General features: G+C 45.3%; 1 protein-coding gene across 1 annotated transcript in view; it reads right to left on the bottom strand.

The window, feature by feature from the left end:
* SLCO3A1 (solute carrier organic anion transporter family member 3A1) overlaps nucleotides 1–23309 on the bottom strand; it is a 110512-nt gene that overhangs the window by 14943 nt on the left and 72260 nt on the right. Inside the window, exons 2-4 of the mRNA XM_058811485.1 lie at nucleotides 15164–15262; nucleotides 10994–11260; nucleotides 1217–1381 (exon numbers count right to left, since the gene is read on the bottom strand). Coding sequence (XP_058667468.1) covers nucleotides 1217–1381; nucleotides 10994–11260; nucleotides 15164–15262 — 531 coding nt within the window. The remainder of the gene's footprint in view (nucleotides 1–1216; nucleotides 1382–10993; nucleotides 11261–15163; nucleotides 15263–23309) is intronic.

Genomic DNA, 23309 nt, shown 5'->3' with positions numbered 1-23309 from the left:
AAACACCATGTGAGAAATCTGATTACAACTTTGTTTAAGCAAGTTGCTGTGAGAAACATGGAGGTATCTGAGTCTCCTTTCCCCCTGTCAGGTCAGGAGCAGGATGTGCTCTGGCTCATGGGTGATCTCCTCTTTGTTTTTTCCCTTCTCCCACTGGGTCAAAGTGAAGTTACTTTCCTTTGCCAAGCCTTTAATTTTCAGGAAAGATGGAATTGCCTAACAACTTTGAGACCTCTGGCCTTCTGTCAAATCATATTAAAATTCACTAGCAAATTCCTGGGTTGCGGGGGGAGGCAAGGCTGACTGCAGGGGATTGTTTCTTTTGGAAATCCAGGCCAAAACCAGAAGACATCAATGAGTTTAATAGGGAAATAAACAACTGTCAGGAGAGCAGCTTGCAAACTCCTTGTTAGTGATATGAGATCCACCCATTTCCTGATGTCCCATTTTTGACAGATCACTGCCAGCTGCCCATCTGGCAGGCTGTGGCCGCAGATCATCCAAGATCAACTTGCAGATATCTTAATTGGGTGCTGCTGAGAGGAGGGCTGTCATAAACAAATGGCTGGGCCTGCCTGGGATGAGCAGCAGCAGCAAATAAATGAATATTCTGCCACCAGTGTCCTGACAGGGAACAAATGAACACTGAGGAATGTAGAATGTGAAATCACAGCAGCATGGAATGGTCAGAGAGAAGGGACATTTGAAAGACGACCAAGCTGCACTAACTCAGGTACTTGAAGTGCTCATTGCAATCTTGTAATTTCCAGGCCAAGGGGAAGGCTGTAGTGACTAACAGGAGACACTGGGCTTCCTAACCAGACTGAGATGGGCTGCAGAACTGTGGGGCACCGGAACCATGAGACAAGCAAGACAGAACCAGAGATACCCATGAACCAAGACAACCATGAGACAATGCAGTCTTGGGCAACCAGACAGCCCATTTCTGCTGCTTCCAAGGCTCTCACAGACTCTCCCATCCTGGCTGTCCCATACAGCCTCCCAGGGGAAGTGATGGCAGCAGGATGCAGTGGAGAAAGGATGCTGGAGGTCTGCTTTGGGCCCTGCAGCCATAGCACAGCTGAAGGCCAACGCTTCCACTCACAGACACATCTCAAACACATCACTTTTTGGGCAGCCTAACCAGCAGCAGTTACCAGCCACACTGAACACTCCTAAATCCCTTCGGAGGTTTGGTGTCCCCGTGGTTACTCACCCAGGAGCTGGTTGGCAGAGGAGGTGGTGAGGTTGAACTGCTGCTCCAGGTACTTGCCCAGGAAGGCGGCGAAGCCGGCCACCACGGCGATCTCCATGCAGGCTGCCAGGATGATGCAGGTGAACACGGGGTTGGACAGCAGATGCTTGGTCACTTTGGGGATCACTGCAAGAGAGGAAAAATGGAGAGGGATGTGGAGTTTTTGTCACCAATTGTGGTGACACACAGGGGTCCCGGGACGGGGAAAGAGATGAGAGACGAGAATGTTGACTCCATGTTTCAGAAGACTGATTTATTATTTTATGATATATATATTATATTGAAACTATACTAAAAGAATAGAAGAAAGGATTTAATCAGAAAGCTTGCAAGGAATAGAAGGGAAAATGGAATGATAACAAAATCTGGTGACTCTCAGAGAGTTCAAGACATCTGGACTGTGATTTGCCATTAATTAGAAACAACCAACATGGACCAATCAAAGATCCACCTGTTGCATTCCACAGCAGCAGATAATGATAGTTTTTCTTTCCCTCAGCTTCTCAGGAGAAAAAATCCTAGCAAAATGATTTTTCATAAAATATGTCTGTGACAGAAGTGTTTTTGTGTAGACTTGAGGTGCTGGAGGTGCCTCTCTCCTCTCCTCTTCTGTAGGGTACACTCATTTCACATCAGGAGTAATTTCCTGTTGTGCACAGACAAGCTGCTTGAAATATGGGAACACCAGAACAAAGTGAAACACCCAAACAGTGCCACTTAAAGATTCAAGAACCAAGAGGTGCAAAAAGAAATAATCAGTGATTATTTACTCTTATAGAAAACTGGAAGAATGAGAAAAATTTCCAGTATTGCTTCCTGTTTTCCCCATAGGGAAGTCAATCAAAACTGGGTGTGCTCTTTCTTCCCCTTCTCCTTTCTGTACCTGCTCCCCATGAACAAAGCTGAGCCAGCTGACAGGTGCCATCAGTGCTGTATTCAGCATAAATCCTTGCAAGCTTTCAGACACAAACTAACCCAGCTCACATCTGGCCTTTCCTTCTCCTGCCAATCCAGATTTGATTCACTTTCCTATTCCAAACTGGCTCACTCACTGATGGTCACCTTCTTGCAGCACATGTAAGTGTTTTCAGCAAGCTGAAACTCTCAGGCTTAGCCTAGGCCATGGATACCCATGGCACAAGGGTCCTCCTGCCTGGGACAGGCTGTGTGTTCCCACAACCTAAAGCTTCTCCAGCCTTCCATGCAGACCCTGCCATCCTTAAGAGGGTGCAAGAGGACGTGATGAGCTGTTCTCTGTGTGAGACACACACATGTGGCTCTGCTTTCATGATCCCTTGGCTCTCCCCTTCCAAATCATCATTGTCTAGAGCCCTCTCTCCTCCAAGCCCATCTCAATTTCTCATAGGCAAACAAGAGTTACCCTACAAAGGGAAATCTGTCTAATGAATCAGATTGCACGTTTTCTACTCCAGCGAGCATTTTAATTATTGTAGAGATAACACAGCTTGAAGAGGAGAGCATCCCAGTACAGAAGATAGCCTTGCTTTGTTCCATACCTGATGACTAATTTCTGCCTGAATTAAATGTGAAAATCATTAAGTTTGAAAATTACCTTGAAGTAGTGTAGTGAAGCCTCAATGGACCCCCATTTGCATTTTGAAAATCCATCCCCCAGATCCCCTGTGGTGTACCAGGGGCTGGCAGATGATGTTTCTCTGGTGCTGGCTTATGTTTTCCCTCAGGGATTTTTTTGCACTGGCCTCAGCAGAGAATGCACAGCTCTTTGTCAAGGCTCTGCTTGGGTGCCCTTGGCTCTTTCTTGGGGACAGTGGGAAAAAGGGTTATAATTAGGTTTGATCTAACCTTTTTGGAAGAGGTCACTTCACAGCTTCTGGTCTCTTTAAATCAGAAACATTTTTCCAAGCTGTATAAAATTTCTGCTTCCTAAAGATTTACTGAACATAATTAGGGTGCAAGAGGCATAGCAATTTTTAGCAGAATGAGTGAAAAAAGAAAAGAAAAAAGGAGGGAAAATACTGTGTGGGAGGAATGGGGATGGGGGAATTCAGACATGGATAAATTTCAGAAGCCACCTGCTGCTTCCTTTAGTTCTTTGGTGGCCACATACAGAATTTCCCCTTCTTGCCAGGAAAAATATAGAAAATGAAAAGGTGGACTTGGCAGTACTGAGCTTGAAAAGCCATATTTAAGGTATTAATGACTGTTGTGCCTCGGGAGTTCGGTTTGTTCAAGATTAATGGATTCCTTGAGATGTAGCTTTGTGCCAATTTAAATCTAAAGACACTAAGGTCTAGCTCTAACTTTATCCACCAGACAATAGTGATGACAGCCTGCCTTTTGCAGGAGGGAGCTAAAGATGATGGACATTTATTTCTGAAGTTGGCACCCAACCATCGTGCGCTACCAAGGTCAAAATCCACTTTCTGGACAACAGAAAAATTTGCAGAGCTATTGCAGCATCTCACACAGGACAGGAACCCCTCACAAGTGCCTTGTCTGGCTCTGCAGGGCTCCAAGTCACAGCACTTCATCCCCTAAAGGGGCTACAGGAGAGCTGGAGAGGGACTTTTGACAAGGGTGTGTAGTGACAGGACAACAAGAAATGGCTTTAAACTGAAAGAGGGAGGGATTACATTAGATATAAGGAAGAAATTCTTTACTGTGAGGGTGTGAGACACTGGAACAGGTTGCCCAGAGAAGCTGTGGATGCCACTGGAAGTGTTCAAGGCCAGGCAGGATGAAGCTGTGAGCAACCTGGTATAGTGGAAGGTGTCCCTGTCCATGGTGAGGTGTCAACAAGATAAAAGTCTCTAAAGTCCTTTCCCACCCAATCTTTCTGTGATTCCTTGATTCCATGATCATTGCTTCTCCTTCCTGTGAGTTTTCTAGGACAGATCCTGTCCTCTGCTGAATGTCTGACTGTCTGCTACAACTCTGTACCATCATGTGTGACACAAAACCCAGTGCAAAGAGTGCAAAGACAACTCAAGCAGAGTCTGGCAGCCTCCACTATCTCCTCAGCCAGGGCCAACTCATTCTCTTTCATCTTCTAAGGGAAATAAAGGGAGGTTTCCCTATAGAATTCAATATCCTTTCATCTTGCTACTGCCATTTGCTAAGATCAATCATTTGACACCGGCTGCTGCCTCATCTGTCTCAGTTCTTGGGGTGAAATACCTCTGGGAAAAAGGTAAAAAGTCAGCAGCAAAGTTTAAAAATCTCTCAATGGACTAGAGTGACATGCTTACAGCTGCTTGGCATATGGTGCTGGGTATGGAATAGGAATGGAAATGCCTGATGGGGAACAGTGAAGCCCTGGGGAACACAAGAGCTATGGATGGTGTTTCTCCACTGGAGCCAACCCAGCAGGGTGTCATGGCGAATGTTACCCTGCAATTTCACAGGCCCAAAGGTCACCTGAACACTTTGGAGCAGCCCTTTGCAGCTACAAGCTCAAATGAAGTCCTTTTCCAAAGTGGGAAAAGTCTTTTGGAGTCCAAAGAGTCTCAAAAATCTACTTGGAGAAAACTCACAAGGTGCAGTAGACAGGGCACACAGACAGACTGAGCCTCCCACTCCCAGAAGGACGAGCTCATTTCCCATCCTCATCCTGACAGACTCGACACGCTCCAGGATTCCCAGAAAAGCGATTCCCACCGCCCTGGCAAGATGCACTGAGGAGAACACAACACCTCTTTTCACTGCTGAAACGTAGTTAAAAGTACTTTAATCCCAACTCTTCAGACCATCCACGTGCAGTGCTGGTCACAGGATCACCCATAGGCTGGGAGGGATCTGTGTGGATGTCCCAAAGCTCTCCAATATCCCCCACAAATCCCTTGAATTCCCACCTTTTCCCAGTCAAACAACACCGGTTCCAAAGCATCCAAACCCCCTCCCTGTCTCCCTCCGTGGGTGCTCTGTGGATGACAGGCCAGGGCCTTGACAAATGCATACACTTATGTACACCAAGTAGCTTTGATTTGTCACTGCACATCGGGGAGTAGCGGGGATAATTGGCAACCTCATTACACGAGGTTTAACTACTCTCCAGAAACGACAAACTATAATCATCACGTTGGTGCTTGAAATGAATTGTTTGGAACATTACAATCACCAAGGCCCCTGTTTCTGGTTGGAGCACCCTACAGAGACATGTTTTCAATTTGCAGTAAAGATGAGGAACACAGAAAGCAAAGTAATAAATTAGAGGGAGGTTTACAGCCCAGTCCACCTAGGACAGAGTGGTGAGGGAAAGGCAAAATGTAGTACTGAGCCAAAATATGACTTTCTACTACCCAAGCCTCAGGTCTGAAGAGAAAGCAAAAGGCAAAACCTCCACCTGGCTTGAGGAAAAAGGGATGAAGAAAACAGCACAGGCAGCAAGAATGAAACACATTCTGGAAAGAGGTGGCTTCTGTAAAAGAGAAGATGGAGTAAGGCAAGAGCTGCTGAAGATATCTCAGGTGAAGTTAGCATGCTGAAGTTCCACGTGGCCTTGGCAATATTATCATAATGGATATGAGTGAAAAGCATGACACATAAATCAAAAAAGCCTCTCAGACAAGATGCAAGCTTGATGGAAAGTTTTCAAGGATGGAAAGCAGGTCCTTCTAGTCCATCATCTTCCCTGCAGGAACCACCTTTACTTTACTTGAGAGGAGGACACAAACCTCCCTCACCTGTGACACAGAAGTCATGGAAAAGCATTTTTTTGGAGACAGGCTCTGCCTGCCTTCAGCTGCTGCTCAGCTTTGGCCCTGAGGTGTGCAGGCTGAAGGCCTTTCTGAATTTTTTAATGGTGCTGACAACAAGATGCTGGCTTGGAAACAGCTGAGAAAAACCTGACAACAAAATCTACACCCTCATGAAACACAAGCCAAAGAAAACTCAAAGACTGACAGAACCTGATGCCTTTTATGATCACCACCTTCTCACCTAAGACTTGGACTTCTCAGCAAGCCTTTGAAGTGTTTGTAGGGGGACAAGACCCAAATCCAAAAAGGCATTAAAATCTAAACCTGGGTCAAAGCCTCACCTCTGCAGCTGTGAATGAAGGTATAGATGGAGCCCTCTCCAAAAGCTTGTCCCTATCAGTCATGAGAAGCCAGGAATTAAAAACTACCCTTGTTAGCCTTTAATCTTGCCCAATCCCTTGAACTCCCACTGAGGATTACAGGCTCCCCATGGTCCAGGTCCTCCCTGCACAGCTGGGAGCTTCTGGCCCAGCACTGTGCTCCCAGTGAGCACTTTTTGGGAGAGAAATCCCAGATTCAGAGCAGCTCCCTCCCAAGGTAATTCAGCAGATTGGTACACGGAGCAGGACAGAACTGAACAGAAGACAAGGCAGCTGTCAGCTGTACGTCCCAGCTCTCCTACACTCTTGAAAATGAAGCTGGAAAGAGACCAAAACGTTTCCAAATCTAGGGAATTTGCAGTTTTGAAATTCATTTAATTCCACAGTGAGTTTTCTTTTAATTCCTCGTGAATGAGCTTCCCTTTCCAAACCTGGAGGATTCCATATCAATTTCAATCCTTTTAGGGTTTTAATCTCTCCTGCTAGACAGAGCGGCAGAACATAACGAATTTCTGGTTTAAATCACTGCAAAACAGAATGCATTTAGGGCAGAGTGCTTCAGAGGTGTTAAAGATCATGCAGGGGAAGCATTCTGAAATCAAATTTCATCAGAACCGGACGCTCAATTCGATAGATGTGACATTTCTGCGTGAAAAAAAAAAGGGAAGGTTTTTAATGAACTATTTCCAAGCACGTCCCAGAGCAGGTGGTGTGTCAGAGGCAGCGAGTGAGAGGGCAGATATGTGGACAGACTCGAGCAGAGGGCACTGACAGAGCTGAGCATCTTCTCTGGCCCGAGGAGCAGAGAGGTGCCCAAGGCAGAGCAGAGGCAGGAAAGCAAAGCTGTGCCCCCCAGAAGAGCAGGGACTGCCCAGCCCATGGCTGAGGCGCTCTCACAGACCACACTAAAAGCACAGGGCTGGAACACACTGCCAGGCAGGAGCAAAGAGCAATGGCAGCGTTTATTCACACTTCCACTGCTGTTAATCCTTCACTTCTCTGCACTCCCAAATGGATTTGCTTTGCTGAAATGAAATACTAATCAGGCAAAGCGGTGCAGCATCCCCGTGCCAGTTTAGCCACGGGAAGCAGCTCCCAGGACTGTCCCAAAGCTCTCCTGCCGGCGCTGCCATGCCCCTGTGCTGAGCCCCCTGCTGCCTCCACTGCCTTTGATTGCCTCTTCACCTCCTGCTCTTCAAAGGCACCACTTCCATTTCAAGTTTAGAGCTCCTCTTAAGGCTGCTTCTTTCCTGGCATGAAAATACCCCACAGGAAGAGATGCCAGGGCTTCCCAAAAGCTGGGCCCTCCCTCCTGCTTAAGACTTTGACGGAGATGTAAAAGATCAATACTTTGAGCATGTTCCTTTTATATTAGTCCTGGCTTTTTTTGCGTGCTAAGGCTGGAGAAAGCCAAGGAATCTCAGCCAGCCCTCCATCTCACTGCCTTCCAGCAGATCTTGTGGTGTCTGGAGCATCCTCCCACGGGCCAGCCGTGCCATGTCTCTAGCTGACAGCCGTGACCCAGGCTCAGAGCATGTCCCCAGCTGACACTGTCCTGCTCCCTCTCCTACCATGACCTTTCTCTTGTGGCAGTCACTGCAAGGCTTGGAAAAAAATGTAAAAAAAAAAAGTAAAAAAAAAATAAAGCTCCTTCAGTATCCAAAAAGGAGGTGCAGTTCATCCTCTAAGGATGTGCTGTTGATACAGAGGGTGTTTGCATAATCAATCCAGAGAAACAGCTCTTCCTCCCCACACTTGCACATGATCCACACCTCCATGCAGGCATGGACACACAGCAGGAGCAGCTCTGTCCAGGACCAGCTGCAGAGACACCACTGGCTAAAAGTGAGGCAGAATTGTGGCCAAACAAACCCCAAGGAGCATCTCTGGTCCCAATCCCCTGTGCAGGTAAATCCTCTGCTGCTGCCCAGAGAATCTGTGCTTGTCCCATCCCTGGAAGAGTTCAGGGCCAGAATGGATGGAGCTCTGAACAAGCTGGCCTAGTGAAAGGTGTCCCTGTCCATGGCAGGGGGGCTGGAACTAGATGACCTTTAAGGTCCCTTCCAACTCATGTCGTTTTATGATTCCATGGATTCTCTTCAGCATCACAAATTCATGCAAAATCCAAGGTCATATTAGGACAAAAGACACAACTATGCATGCACATACATATTTTTAACCTCTGTATATAATTAAGAGTCTTTTTTACCCTAGAAAAAAGCAGTCTTAACCTTCTCCAAGCAGTCTTAACTTTCTCCCTGAACAGTCTTAACTTTCTCCAAAGGAGAATCAACAAATAAATTAGGGAGACTAAGATCTGCCACAAAGAAATGAATACAGATAATTCAGCTGCCACCAAAGTAATGTAGACCCACAGAAAGATTTAACCTCATCAGGAATGATGAGGTGTGTTTGCCTCACTTCAGTAACATGACTCTTGACCACATTCTGACTATGACAACAGTGGCAAGGGATTTGAAAGGAGATGTCAGCTACCGTGTCATCTGTGATAGCCTCAAAGGAACAACTAAAAAGGTCATTCCTTGTCTTATTTGATGTCATGTAAATTTTATTTCAAAGTCCATCTCCAAAGAGGCTCCTGAAATACTGACTGATCTGAAATGGGGTTACCTGCAGTGAGAGGGCTAACGTGGAGGCCTGTGGTGCCTCCTGATGTAATCAATACTTGAAGCATATGGATGTGGCAGTTTAATTTCTCTACTTCAACGAGCAACAGATGCTCAGTGAACCCCCCATGGCCTCCCTGTGTGCAAGATGCTCAGCACCATCCTCAGGCTGAACTGCTGCCCCTCCATGCAGCAGGGATACGTCATATCCTTTCATTTTTCTATATGAAAACCTGCAAACGTTTCCAGTGCCCACTCCAAAAGCTCAGTGGCCAGAAGCAGCCACTCTGATGTGTACACAACAAAAGCCACAGAACTATCCATATGGACATATCATGGGAAAAGCCCATTCAAGAGAAAATCCTTGCAACGAGGATGAAACGATGAAGAAATGAATTTTACTCAGTTTGAAACAATTTATCCCTTTACCTTTCTTCTGAATTTACTCATCAAGTCAAAATTTCACATCTTTGACCTTCCCTTAATGAACAACCACATCTAGTATTCAAGGCATTTTTATATATTTAGACAACACATTTTTCCCCAAAGTCTCTTTTTCCTTCCCACCCGCACTTCGTTCAACTCCCAATTAAGGTGACTGCACAGGGAGTAAGTGATTTTCTCCTCATTTATCTAAATGCATCAGGCAGTAATGAAACCTGCTCTGCCACGGCAACAGGGAGTGGGAAGCAGCCACCAGTGCTACAGAAACACCCTCTCAGATGAAGGATTTTCCAGTACAGCCTAGAGAAAGGATATCTGCCCATACTCTCCCACGAAATGCTGGATCCTCAGCTGACTTTAATTAGAGTCACCTCCATTTCCATCACTGCAGGACATGATGTGAGGTTTTCTCTCTAATTTGCTACAAATTATGCTCTGCCCTGCCATTTTGCTGCTATTCTGGGCTGGCATCTCCCTGTTCCCATTTCAGTTTAAGAGCTGTGGTGATGCCCAGCACTCAATGCATTCATTGCTTTGTATCTGGGATTGCACTAAGCTGAAGTTCAGCTGCTGGGAGCTCCCAATTTCTTTTAAGTGCCCTTGCTGGCTCACTCTCCATTTTGGGAGGCAGAGGGGAGTGAGACAATACACTGGAGAGAAGTTCACAAACTTCAAAGTTCATATTTTTTTAGCAACTCTATAGGACTATCATGCATTTCTCACAGAATTCACAGAATCACCAGGTTGGAAGAGACCTTTAAGATCATCAAGTCCAACCCATGCCCCAAACACCTCAACTAAACCATGGCACTGAGGGCCACATCCAGTCTTTTTTTTGAACACATCCAAGGCTGCTGACTCTATGACTTCCCCAGGTAGACCATTCCAGAACTTTATCACTCTTTCTGTCAAAAACATTTTTGTAATATATTAGGAAATATGTTTTATATATAAAAATATATTTTTATATATATGAATATTTTCTATTTTTAGATATATTCTATATACTTATATATATAAAATATATATTATATATAATATATATTTACATTTTATATATTTTATATAAGATATATATTTTATATATTTATAAAAATATATTTTTATATATAAAATCATATATTCAGAGAATATTTTAATATAAGAATTAAATTTTATATATAAAATATATTTATATATATAAAAATTAAAAATTTCAGAATATATTTTCATCTATTAAAATTGTATTTTTATATATCAAAATATATTTTCCTAATATATTTCCAACCTATATTTCCCTTGGCACAGCTTGAGACTGAATCCTCTGGTTCTGTCAGTGCTGCCTGGAAAAGAGCCCAACCCCACCTGACTACAACCACCTTTCAGGGAACTGTAGAGAGTAAAAAGGTCACTCGAGACTCCTTTTCTCCACGCTGAACAACTCCCAGCTTTTTTTAAGCTTAAAAAAAAAAACAAAAACCCCACAGCTTTCAAGTGGAACGAAGCCTCTCTTTCAGATACGAGCAACGCCAGAGATAATGAAATAGAAGTTAAGGACTGAAACTCGAGGCTGCTGATTTCTGGGGTGAATTTGCCGGGACAGAGGAGCTGCTGCTGATCTCGCCTCACCTCGCAGCTGCTGGAAGCAGGAGGTGGTGGTGCTGTCCCCGTCGAGCGGGTGCCGCAGGACGCCGTTGCTGGGCTTGTGGCGCTGGCAGTCCCTGTCGGGCAGCATGGCCTGCTCGCTGTCCCCGGCGTGCTCCGGCCGCGGCCCCAGCGCCTGCGGGAAGCCGAACATGGGCAGCGACGAGAAGAAGAGTAAGGCACCGCAGAGCAGGAAGCCTCCCCACCACGCTCCGATCCACCGAGGGTCGTCCGGGGTGATGTCCAGCTTGCCTGTGAGGGGAGAAAACACCAGTCAGGGGCCTGGTTCCTGTCTGGGCACAGAGCGCCACAGGTGACCTACCCAGGCATGGTGCTGGGAAAAGCTGTGAGAAACTCAGAGAAAAGAATGAGAAAAAATTCTTAACACCACTTGCTACACCTGATATTGTGACCATGTGGAATGCGTCATGGAGATTTGTTTACCAAAAGGTGTTTTAATGAAAACACCATTCAAGATCACAGAAAAGAATGAGAAAAAATTCTTAACACCACTTGCTACACCTGATACTGTGAACATGTGGAATGCGTTATGGAACTTTGTTTTGCAAAGGTATTTTAATTAAAAGACCAATCAAGATCACAGAAAAGAATGAGAAAAAATTCTTACCGCCAGTTGCTACACCTGGTATTGTGGCCATGTGGAATGGAGATTTGTTTACTAAAGGGTGGTTTCCTAATCAGCCAATGGTGATGGTGTTTTACTTAAAAGACCAATCAAGATCAGAGAGAAGACTGAGAAACAATTCTTACTTCCATTGGCTACACCTGATATTGCGAAAATGTGGAATGGAGATTTGTTTAGCAAAGGGTGTTTTAGTTAAAAGAACAATCAAGATCACAGAAAAGAATGAGAAAAAATTCTTACCGCCACTTGCTACACCTGATATTGTGACCATGTGGAATGCGTCATGGAGATTTGTTTACCAAAAGGTGTTTTAATGAAAACACCAATCAAGATCAGAGAGAAGAATAAGAAACAATTCTTATCTCCTCTTGCTACACCTGATATTGTGAACACATAACATGTAGAATGTGTTATGTGTCACTGTTAGGCTGGAGGTGACATACACACATGATCAGGGTCGAAGAAGAAAAAAGTTTTTTATTTTGTGTGTTCTCTAGCTTATATATTCTTAACAGAGTGTGATCTTAAGTCATTAACTACATCACAGTAACTTATTATATTCATTGGTGCAAAGCAATTAACGTCAATATAATTGGCAAAGGTTTTACAGAAATTTAATAAGGCATCTATACACATCTACTTATGCACGTAGTCTAGCTCACAAAAATTTTCACGTATCTTTTCTAATCTGTTTCTATGCTGACGGCTTTGTCTTCTTTTTTGCTATGGATACACTCGAAAATCATCAGTTGTTACTTCTTCTATTAACTCAGCTTTGCTTGCAGGCCAGCTGTCAAGTTTTTCTATAGTTATAGAGATTTGTTTACCAAAGGGTGGTTTCCGAATCAGCCAATGGTGATGGTGTTTTAATTAAAAAACCAGTCAAGATCAGAGAAAAGAATGAAAAACAGTTCTTACCTCCACTTGCTACACCTGATGTTGTGAACATGTGTTATGGAGACTTGTTTACCAAAGTGTGGTTTCCGAATCAGCCAATGGTGATGGTGTTTTAATTAAAAGACCAATCAAGTACACCTATATTGTAATTGTCTATAAAAGAGCGATGGGTTTCTTAATAAAGATTATTGTTGATCAATAATTATTCTGTAATACATGGAGTCTGTGTCACGCTCACCTGACACGTACTGGCACAGGTGAGAAGGACACCGCAGCATCAAATGGGCTCAGAAAAGTACAGAAATAATCAGAAAAGGAAGAAAAGCTAAATAAAAGGCCAGAGTGTCCTGTATGCCATCACTCAGCAGAGGTAAGGCCCAAGAAGGGTCTGGAGTCAGTGTGAGGAAATACAAATAAACAGCAGGAGAGGAAAAACTGTTTTCCTAACAGTTGCCTTGCTGCCACGGCCACAAGGGTGCCCAGTGTTGATTCCTGGGGGAGACCCAGGCCCACATGGCTGGAATAACAAGCTGCTTGTTCATGGTGACTGTCTGGTTACTGCCACTCTGAAAAATCTGTCTCAAGTGAGGCAATCAAGTTGTCTCTCAAGCAGAGACAGAAGGAAACTATTTTCTCCTTAGGGAAAATAACACGTAGCTCTCAAATACAGATAAAGTTTGAAAAATAGTGTGGTGGAGGGACTGGATTCTTCTGCTGTCATTTCCTCCTGCCTGACGTGCATTTTTTTACAGGTTCTTGGGAACACAACAGCGTCAAGAGTCAGGCAAATCAGAGTTTTCTTCATATTCCCCTCCTAAAATAGCAGCTGGGTGGTGGGCAATGCAGCAGCCTGTCCAAAACCTGCCCAAACCCTGACCACCTGTGGCATCCCACACCTGCCCAAAACAGGGAGCAGGACAAGGCTCAGCCCCCTGGAGCTGGTTCTCCTTATGGGACCTCAAATTCCAAGGCAGAGCCAGCTGCAAATGGAAACTCTTTCCCTTACAAAAACAAACAGAGGCCATGTGTGCCTCAGCTTTTGCATGAGAGGGACTGACCGTGGCCAAAGCCAGCTGGAGTTTGGAGCACTGCACCCTCCTTGGAAAGTGTCTGACCCACAGCCCTTCCAGTCTGCTTAGCAGTAATGTTCCACAGTTCTTCTCTGTGGCTCAGTATTTCTCTGGGGCTTTTTGAGCTGCAGATACTGAGCAATTTCTTATGTTAAAAATGGCCAGAAGATACCAAATTAATTTTTTTAGCTAGGTCAGCATCTTGCTTCTGATGGCAACCAACTGCAGCTGCCCAGAAAGCCTACAAGAATAAAGTCAGCATGTATTATTCTTGTGGCTTGGGGGCTTTCTAAGCTAGATTCAGTGTCATGTTCATTTTTTTTCAGATATATACACTTGTCCAATTGCTTTAAAATCCATTTGGAGATTTTTAGCACCTTATGGTGTGGAGTTCCACAGCTTCACCTACTGGGAGATAAAATATTTTCTTCTGTACATTCGTATTTTAGTGTAAATGATACTGAATGGTAAAATATCAAACAGGTTTCAAACAGCTCCTCTGCCAAACGAGGCTTTGGTAAAGCCAAGGAATGAAAAAGGGCCATGTGGTGTTTCACCAAAATGCAGCCAAATGCCTCAGCCATCCCAAAAGATACTTCTTTCTCAGTTGATGTTATTTACATTTCTTCAGCTGCCATGTGCATGTGAGATCAAAAAAAGGCAGTAACAATTCTGCAGATTTGCACAATTCTGTTCTGAGTCCCACAAGGTTCAACTCCATCCAAATGCGTTCTTTGACAACACATTTACAACATCACAGGGCTGAAATACATCCTTCTCTAAAGGAAAAAACCCTGCATAAGGGTCTGTGAGACCCGATGGAGCTGAGAACTGTGGAAAAAGCACCTGAACAATTGAGGGAAAGGAATGAAGCACCCGGTTTGCTGTGCGTAGCAGAGGGCAGGGGAGCGGCAGAGAACAGCCGGTTTCATGTTGCCCTCTCATGGGGAAGAACACACAGTGCAGGCACCAAAAAAAGCAGAATTTGGTCTAAATGAACAAAAGGACGATTTGCAAACAATCTGCTTTAACCCGAGTGAAGTCAAGGTGAGTAATAATTATTTAATGCTTTGGAGAAAAGCAATAATGCTGTGGGACTGATGCTGTCCATCCATCCCCTCCAGGGCCATGGGCAGAAGGTGCTGGACATGGATCTAACTGGTGTACCTCCATCAGAACCTGGCTGCTTCCCCACACCTTGGGGTGGCAGTGAAATCTGATTTCACTGTGCTCTGGACACAGCTCCCCTGGCATGACAATGCCACAGTGCCATTACAAGGTGTCCTTTAAGAGCTGGGATAAAACTCATCTCAGAAAAAAACACAGAAAGGAACAAATTTAACCATTAAAAATCTGTTAGTTATCAGAACAGAGCTGAAATCTTTAGAATCCCAGTCTTAAAACCCTTCTAAAAGTGACACTCATACATGCAAGAGGCTCTGAAGATGGAATCACAGCTTCCTGCTTGTGAGCATCAACATTTTTGTCCTGATGATAAAAATTTAGCGTATTTGATTTGAAAGCAAACCCAGTTCTCCTTACTTGTGTCAATGAAGACAGCATCCACATAGATTTTGGTACAGAAGGAGCCCAAGATAAATCCACAGGCCGGCCCAAATACCAGCATGGTAAACAGGATCCCTACAAGGAGAGAGAAAAGAGAAGATTAGCACCAGGCTCTGGTTATTCATTGCAAGTTGTTCTGCTTGTCTGCTGTAAGATGGTATTACCTTAGTGACGCCAAATAGATAGGGACAGTCTGTGCTGAATGCTCCAAGCAAAAGAGCACCCTAAATGTGTTTTGCTTTTCCGTATCTCTTCAGGAAAGTGAACAGATGGAGGTGTGATAATGCTGAAGGATTTCTGTGGAGCTGAGGAGACAGTGTGGACATATGCTGTGTTTTTGGTCGGCTGGCTGCTCTGAAAGATGTCTTACTCAACAGCACCAGGTAAAGCAGCCCTGCCTTCCCCTCATGGGCAACTCTGTCTTTGGCACTTCCAGCTAAAATCCTGGTAGACAGGATTTTCAGACATTAGGGACAGCAAATCTATGAAATGAGTGTTGTCACAGGCTGCTGGATGAAGTCCCTTTGCAGAAGTAGGAGTATTTTTCCACATCTGTGAAGCCCCTCTTCCCATCAGACACACATGACAAATATTCATGCTGCGTGGATCTTCCAGCCCCTCACAACTGCTTGTTCCTTCTAAAAAACCTGCATGAAATTGCCAGTGCAACGCCAGGAGAAGAGCTATTATGAGTAAATTACTTATTTGTTTCAATACAGTATTTAGAAGCATTTATTTTCACTCCCATTTTGGCCCTGAAACAAGAATGCTACAGGCACAGCGCCAGCTCTCAATTATCCAGGGCAGAAAGGCAGGGGGACACAAGGATAATCCAGAAAAAGAAGCACCAAAGACAACACAAAACATTTGTAAATTACACAATAAGAACATATTAGGTACTTTCACATTTGGGATAACAACAACATTTGGGAAAAACCAACAAAAATCCCCCCAAGGACCCTTGTAAATGGTTTTCTGAAGGGAGCAGGGACAGACTGAGCAGTGTGGAGCAGAGCAAGAGATATTTGTTCCCTCTGAGGGAAGGCCTTGCTGATGGACCCCTGTGCCAGGTGAGGGGGGCACCTCAGCAGGGATGTGCCAGCACCAGTCCTGTGTCACTGCACTGCAGAGATGGCCCACAAAGGAGTTTATTTGCATCTGGGTGCTTTGCTCACTCTCCTGATCTCTCTGGAGGTGTAGCCTGGCATCTCAGTGCATTTATAATGCACTCCATCACAGCTGTCTCAGCCCTCAAGTTCCTTATCTGGAAACTTTTAAATTCCCAAGCTCCCTCTCTGTGCATTTCTCAGGAGCTGGAGAAATTATCAGAGCTGCAGAAAAATTCCCAGAGACCCTCCCATCCCCAGGCAAGGCAAACCACACCTGCCAAGAACAGCTTAGCCGAGCAGAATAAACTGGTATGGTCAGAAGCAACTTCACCTTCATTTTTAAAATGCAGGGTGCAAACTAATTCCTCCAGGCTGCTGGCACTGGGACCTGGCTGGATTAATAACCAGGGACAAAGCAGAGGTGCCCCCAGGCAGCTGCTCACACAAACCAGGGCATTAAAGCCTTCAAGGCTCTCACCTGGAGCAGCACAAGGGACAAAGGAAGGTGGTAGAAAGAGAAGTGACAGGTTGTGTGAGCTGCAGTGAGGGGTTGTCACAGACACGTTTTATGAAAAATCCTTTCCTTAGGATTTTTCCTCCTGAGAAGCTGAGAGGCCTCAGGAACAAAATTTAAACAATGATTATCTGCTGCTGTGGAATGCAACAGGTGCATCTGTGATTGGTCTCATGTGGTTGTTTCTAATTAATGGCCAACCACAGCTCAGCTGTCCAGACTGTCTCGGTCAGTCCCAAACCTTTGTTATCATTCCTTTTCTGTTCTTAGCCAGCCTTCTGATTAAATCCTTTCTTCTATTCTTTTAGTATAGTTTTAATATAATATATACCACAAAATAATAAATCAAGCCTTCTGAAACATGGAGTCTACATTCTCATCCCTTCCCTCATCCTGGGACCCCTGAGAACACCATCACAAGGGGTCACTGCAGTCAGGGCAGCACCAGGAGCTGCCACCCCTGCCCATCTCTGCCAAGCTCAAAGCTGCAGGAATGGCCACTCAGCCCGTGCTGTCAGCTTAAATGAATCCCCAGGGTCTCTGCCTGTGCTGTCCCACGTCACAGGAGGACCCCTCCTGCAGTCACCTTGTCCTGAGTGCTGGTTTGTGCTCCACGCTGTGCCTTGCTCCTGTAAAGCCTCACAGGGGAGATCCCTGCCCACCTGCAGAAGCACTCCATGGGTGTGAAATGAGGGAACAGACAGGCTGGGAGAGCAGAAAAAAGGGGATTTCACCCCCAGCACACCTCAGCCCCTTTCCCCTCCTTCCCAGCCCCACTTGTGGCTTCCACCAGGATTTTTTAAAATATCCGTGTCACGTTTTTTGTGGTCACTAGATGGCATCAGTGTTTGTCATTCAGCCCGCATGTGCCATGTGGGTGACAGTGCTGATCAGCCTTGTTCCCAAAACACGATGGTGTTCAGGACATGGAACACCATGGAGGGTGGCACTGGCACAGAGCACTGTCAGCACCCTCACATCTGCCACAGACACACTCAGGCCGTGCCCCTTCCCTGTCTGCGTGCTGAAAATCACAGGTTTCGGGACAAACTTTTCTCTAAGTGTTAAGTTTTCAAGCACACGGTTGAAGGAGGCATGTAGCAGAGACTGCCATGGCTGTGATGAATGAGACAGCATTCAAATACCTTTGAAAACTGAACATTAATTATGAATTTCTATGTAAATATGGCCAAGCACATAAGGACACTCTGGGCTCCATATCAGCTGCAGCAAAGACAAATGGAGGCAGAGGGACAGAGACCAGCCAGTTCTACCCTCTGGGCAACACCTCTGGATCATCAGTGCTGGGCTGAGGAGGGATGGAAGTTTGTCCTGTGATGCTGTCCAAACCACAGAGCTGTGTGACCATGTGTGTGCAGGAAAAACCACAGAACTAGTGTTTGCTTCATGGAGCAAAGCCCAAGACAAAGAACATGGAAAATGATCCTTCACCAAAAGCAAAAAGGAAATATTTTACTCTTTTCCAAAAGCAGGGACATGTGGCAGGTGATCCAGCAGCAGCAGGGAGATGCTTGCAGAGAGAATTATCTCAGAAAAAGGCAAACATTGAGAAAGCTGTGGCCAGTGCAGGCACAGGTGACAGATGAACACTGCCCCTCCTCACCCTACTGCATCTCAAATATGTCAGAAACCAGCCCTGTCCTCAGTATTAAATCACCTCATTTCATATCCTGGTGGCTGCAGGAAGGTTTGCTCTGCCATGTCCTCACTAGAGGGCAATGTGGGATAGAGCATCCACTGAAACACCTATCTAACGTCTCACCAAAGCTATTAAATTATTATTCACCTCTAGGCTAGCTTTAAAAAACCATGTTAATTGTGTTTTCTCTTTTACTGTAGTTTTTTCTAAAATCAAGAAGAAAACAACTGCTTCACCCCATGGCCTTTCTTATCTTTTTCTGAGACTCCAACAAAATCCTGGGGTTGCAATAATAGCATTTCACACTTTAATTCACAAATCAAGCAGATTGTGGAAAAACCCAAGGCATGGACTGTCACAATGGATAGTCCAGGGTCTGCACAGAGCAGGACCATGCTCAAGGATCAATGGAGCATGCTGCTGGGCACAAAAACCAGGCTAGAGCCTGTGGTTGGACATCTATGCAGAATTGAGGACACAAGGGGAAATTAGGCAAGTTTGAATTAGCTTAAGACATCCTTCCTCTTTTGAGAAATCCTGCACAAGTGCCATTTCCATGCAACCGCCCCTATTAGGAGAACACTTTTCACATCACCCCACCTCGCCATGCAACCACAAAGTTGCTGCTTAGCAGAGAAGGAGGCCTTGCAAAAGCCATTTTCCCAGTGCTGGGGCTGCTGCTAAGAATTAAAATGTGCTAACTTTGTGGCTAGATTTAATACCACTTGCTTGGTCTTTTCCCATGCTTCCCCCTAACTTTTAGATCGGTCTGATTTGATGGAGCCAGAGGACACTTTTTAATCTCTGAGTTTATTTTTTTTTTAATTCTTACTAAATTATGGCAGTTCTTAGAAATACTTCAGAGAAGAGAATTTAAAAAAAAAAGAAGCAACTCTGTCTTGGGACAATTCAAATAATTTGTTTGGTACCTCTCAAACACTTCTTTCCAGTTTGTGTTCTTTTAGAGCACAATTAGATCTTAGCTTGAAAACAGCTCATAATTCTCAGTTTACCTGCTCTACTTCCTTCATCAGTCTTCCTGCCTCCCAAAAAGGCAGGAAAGAAAAAAGGCAGCAAAACAGGCTGCACTGAGAAATCAGAAATGTTTTCCTCCTCATCTTTTCAAATGGAGCAATTTGCCAAATCCTACTTTGTCCTGTCAGGTAACATTTTCCCAGAGCTGAGGAAAGTATTGGGACAGGGGCTATTATTAGATCTGACATTTTGTGATGAGACTTCATCACCAGTAAGGCCCAAGCCTGACAATGCAGTTTTCCATTAGAGCCAAGGGAAGGAGCAGCAGGTCCCACATCTGTGGAGGGGCACAGAGATGCTCTGAGTCACACAAAGTGCGCTGGAACCAAATTGCAGACAGGGATAAAGGCTGTCAGTATTTCAGTAATAAAGAGCTGTTCCTTGGTGTTTCAAGCTGCTTTCCAGTAGCAACAGCATCCTGAAATATGAGCAAAGCTGTGCTGCTCACAGGGTGAAACAGGTGAAGCATGGACTCAATCCCTGTGATGAATTAACTGGGGACAGTAATTCCCAGGGAAAGCCCTCCTGGCTGGAAATAAGGCATGGAGGGGACACTGCGATCCCTGCCAGCCTCACCAAGGTGCAGCCAGAGGCACCTCAGGTGCAGTTCAGTGAGCAATAAGAGCAGGTTTGTCGCAGACATCTTTTATGGAAAATCCTTTCCTTAGAATTTTTCCTCCTGAGAAGCTGAGAGGCCTCAGGAACCAAATGTAAACAATGGTTATCTGCTGCTGTGGAATGCAACAGGTGCATCTGTGATTGGCCCATGTTGGTTGTTTCTAATTAATGGCCAATCACAGTCAGCTGGCTCAGACAGAGAGCTGAGCCACAAACCTTTGTTATCATTCTTTCCTATTCTATTCTTAGCCAGCCTTCTGACGAAACCTTTTCTTCTATTCTTTTAGTATAGTTTTAATGTAATATATATCATAAAATAATAAATCAAACCTGAAATATGGAGTCAGATCCTCGGCTCTTCCCCAATCCGAAAACCCCTGTGAACACCCTCACACAGGTTTAGCACAGTCACAGGCTGAGGAAAAGAACTGTGGGCAGCTAAAGAACACCAAGTCATTTCACTTCAAAGCCTCAGCCTCACCAGGGGCTGGATACATGAGGAGATTTATTCTGGAGAGCTGCCAACACACTCCAGGCAAAGGTGAGCTGGGCAGGTGAGACAGGAGGAGGGAAAGCAGCATCTCCCCCAGCAGGGCTGGCTATCAAAGCAGCAAATCAGCAGTGACTCACACAGCCCTTCCCAACAGGGGCAAACCCCTGGTGCAGCAGAGGATACTGCTTTATTTGGCCATGGAGCTGTCACTGCTGTCTGCTGGGTCCTCTGGAGCCAGGTTGTTCCAGCCTTGGCATTTCAATGAAATTAAGTGGAAGATTATTCACTGTGCTCCTAAGGAGCAAAGCACATGGTCAGAGAAACACCTCCTCCCCCTTGCACCATCCCAAGGGACAGCTTTGGTGGGCAGAAAGCTGATCATTTTGCAAGGTGTGGAAAATTGCTGAAAAACTTTGTCCTTGCACCAAATAACTCCATCCCTGAGGAGGAAGGGATCAAGGAGCTCAGTGTGATCTCTGTCAGCAACTGGGTGTTTCAGTGACCATCACAAACCAGAGGTTTTGGTGTGTGTTGGGGAAGGCACAGCACAGACCCCCCTGCCATGGTCCTGGGAGCGCTCTGTGGTCATGGCACAGCATCTGGCCAGGAACATCACCCTCAGCCCCCTGCCTGTGCAGGAGCAGGCTCTTTCTAAAAGCACAAAAGGAACTGGCTTTGCAAAGCACGAGATAATCTCAAAACCCTGCTTGTCCCACATTTCCTGCTGCGTGGAGCAGGCCAGTGTAAAGGGATTACTGGAATATTGCAATTCAGGGGCTCTGTGACCTGCCTTTAAAGAGACACAAACCCAGCACGGCCTGTGGAAACCAGAGGCATCCTGGTGCAGACTGGGGATGCTGCATCCTCCTGCACACCAGGGAATGGCTCTCAAGGGATAAAGGGATAAAGGTTCCACATTCACATCCAGTGGGCAAAGCTCCTTGTTCAGTGGGTTTTCTCTGACTTCTACCAGTTGATGTAACCTCAGAAACACACAGTAAGGGTAGAAGAAGACTGTTTCCTACCCAGATGGCTGATTTGTACAGCAAAACCTGCTGGAGCCACCCAGCACTGCCCATGCTCTGTGGCAGACAGGAGTGGAGGGATGCCTTCATCCCTGCTCAGCCCTTGGTCTCTCATTCCCAGCTCTGCTCATTTGCCATGGAAAGACACAATTTTCCCTGCCACTCAGCTCCCTGTTCACACAGCCAGCTGCCCATCACCACTCCTGCTCACTCACACAGCTGTAGGAAAGGTGAAGAGGTGGTGCTGGCCCCATGGCGTGTTTGGATTTGTTCTGCCTCCTCAGTGCACCCACCGAAGCAGAGGGAATGTTCAAACAGGCTGGACAGATGTTTCCAAGTGCCTGCAGCTGCTGATTAATGAGGAACAACTTTGGGACAATTCACTTGAATGTTTAGACTTTGTTCTGGTGGGGATCAAAGCAGCTCCAGCCCTGTATTGGCATGAGGTGGGGAGGAGTGGAGAGGCTGGGGGTTCATCCCATCTGTACAGTAGCACACACATGATTTATAGTTCTGCCTTCAGGAACTCAACACCAGCAGACCCCTCCTCAGACACCTATTTATGGCTGCTCAAGTGATGCCAAAGACAGGCACAGATGTCCTGGCAGTGAGGCTGAAATCCCTGCTCAGCCATCCCCTTCCATGGACCATCCTCTGCATCTTGTTACCTTCCTACCTTTTAACTAAATCCAGTCCCTCCTTGTGATGCATTGCAAGATGCACAAATACAATGCAGTGTTTTTGTAATCAGGAACACCAAATGTGTCAGAGCAAACTGAGTTTTAGCTCTGAGCTCTTCTCATTGATTCCACTGTTACAGCTCACTGCATCTGTGTGTGCAACACAGCCCTTGGAGAAAGATCTGACAGTGCTGTCCCAAGGCATCCTATTTCTCACTGACAGACCTGCAGCTGCTTTTGGGCCAGCAGAGCAGCTCCAGAAAGCCTGCAAAGCAAAAGCATGGGATTGAATCTGACTTCTCCCATTTCCATGCAACCACTTGTGACGGGAAAGCCATATGGGGGTTTAGTTCTTTCAGCCAGTGAAAGAAATTATTAGAGAGTTTGAAATCAGGCAGCCTTGGACATCTCCCATCCTCCCCTCTTCTCTGATCAAGCCTTTTATCAATATACCAAATCAGTTTCAGCAGCCTGTAAAATTTGCTCTTGCTTCTTGAATATTTGGGTTTTTACAGCAAAAAAAAAAAACAAAAACAAACCACTGCATGCAAATATTGCAGAATTACTTATTTACTCCTGTGTTTAATAAGACTTAATAACTGTAGTTAAAGCTGGTTGGGAAGTTTCATTTACTTACAAGAGGCAATAAAAACATGCACCCATGCTACAGATTTAAGAAACTTGTAATATGATTCTTCCAAGGCTGGAGAGAGCCCATGGCAGTGGCCTTTCTCCTGCCTGCTAGAAAAGACTGTTACTCCAGTACAGTTTTTGTTCTAGCCTATATTTAACATTCAGATGCTAATACCTAAAGGGGTTGCTTGGCCTTGAAAGCATGTTACATGGAGGTTTCTCCCCAGACTATCAGGGTTCCTTTAAATATTGATTTCCTTCAGAATTCGGGATTTCCCTAAAGAAATGTCTGCTGACTTAGAGATGAAATCTATTTTCTGTAAGCAGGCATTTTGCCTGGTGAACCACCCTGCAT

Source organism: Ammospiza caudacuta, chromosome 10 (genome assembly GCF_027887145.1).
Source record: "Ammospiza caudacuta isolate bAmmCau1 chromosome 10, bAmmCau1.pri, whole genome shotgun sequence".
Classification (NCBI taxonomy): domain Eukaryota; kingdom Metazoa; phylum Chordata; class Aves; order Passeriformes; family Passerellidae; genus Ammospiza; species Ammospiza caudacuta.
The sequence above is the reverse complement of the archived record's forward strand: the minus strand, read 5'-3'. Positions and strand labels throughout refer to the sequence as shown.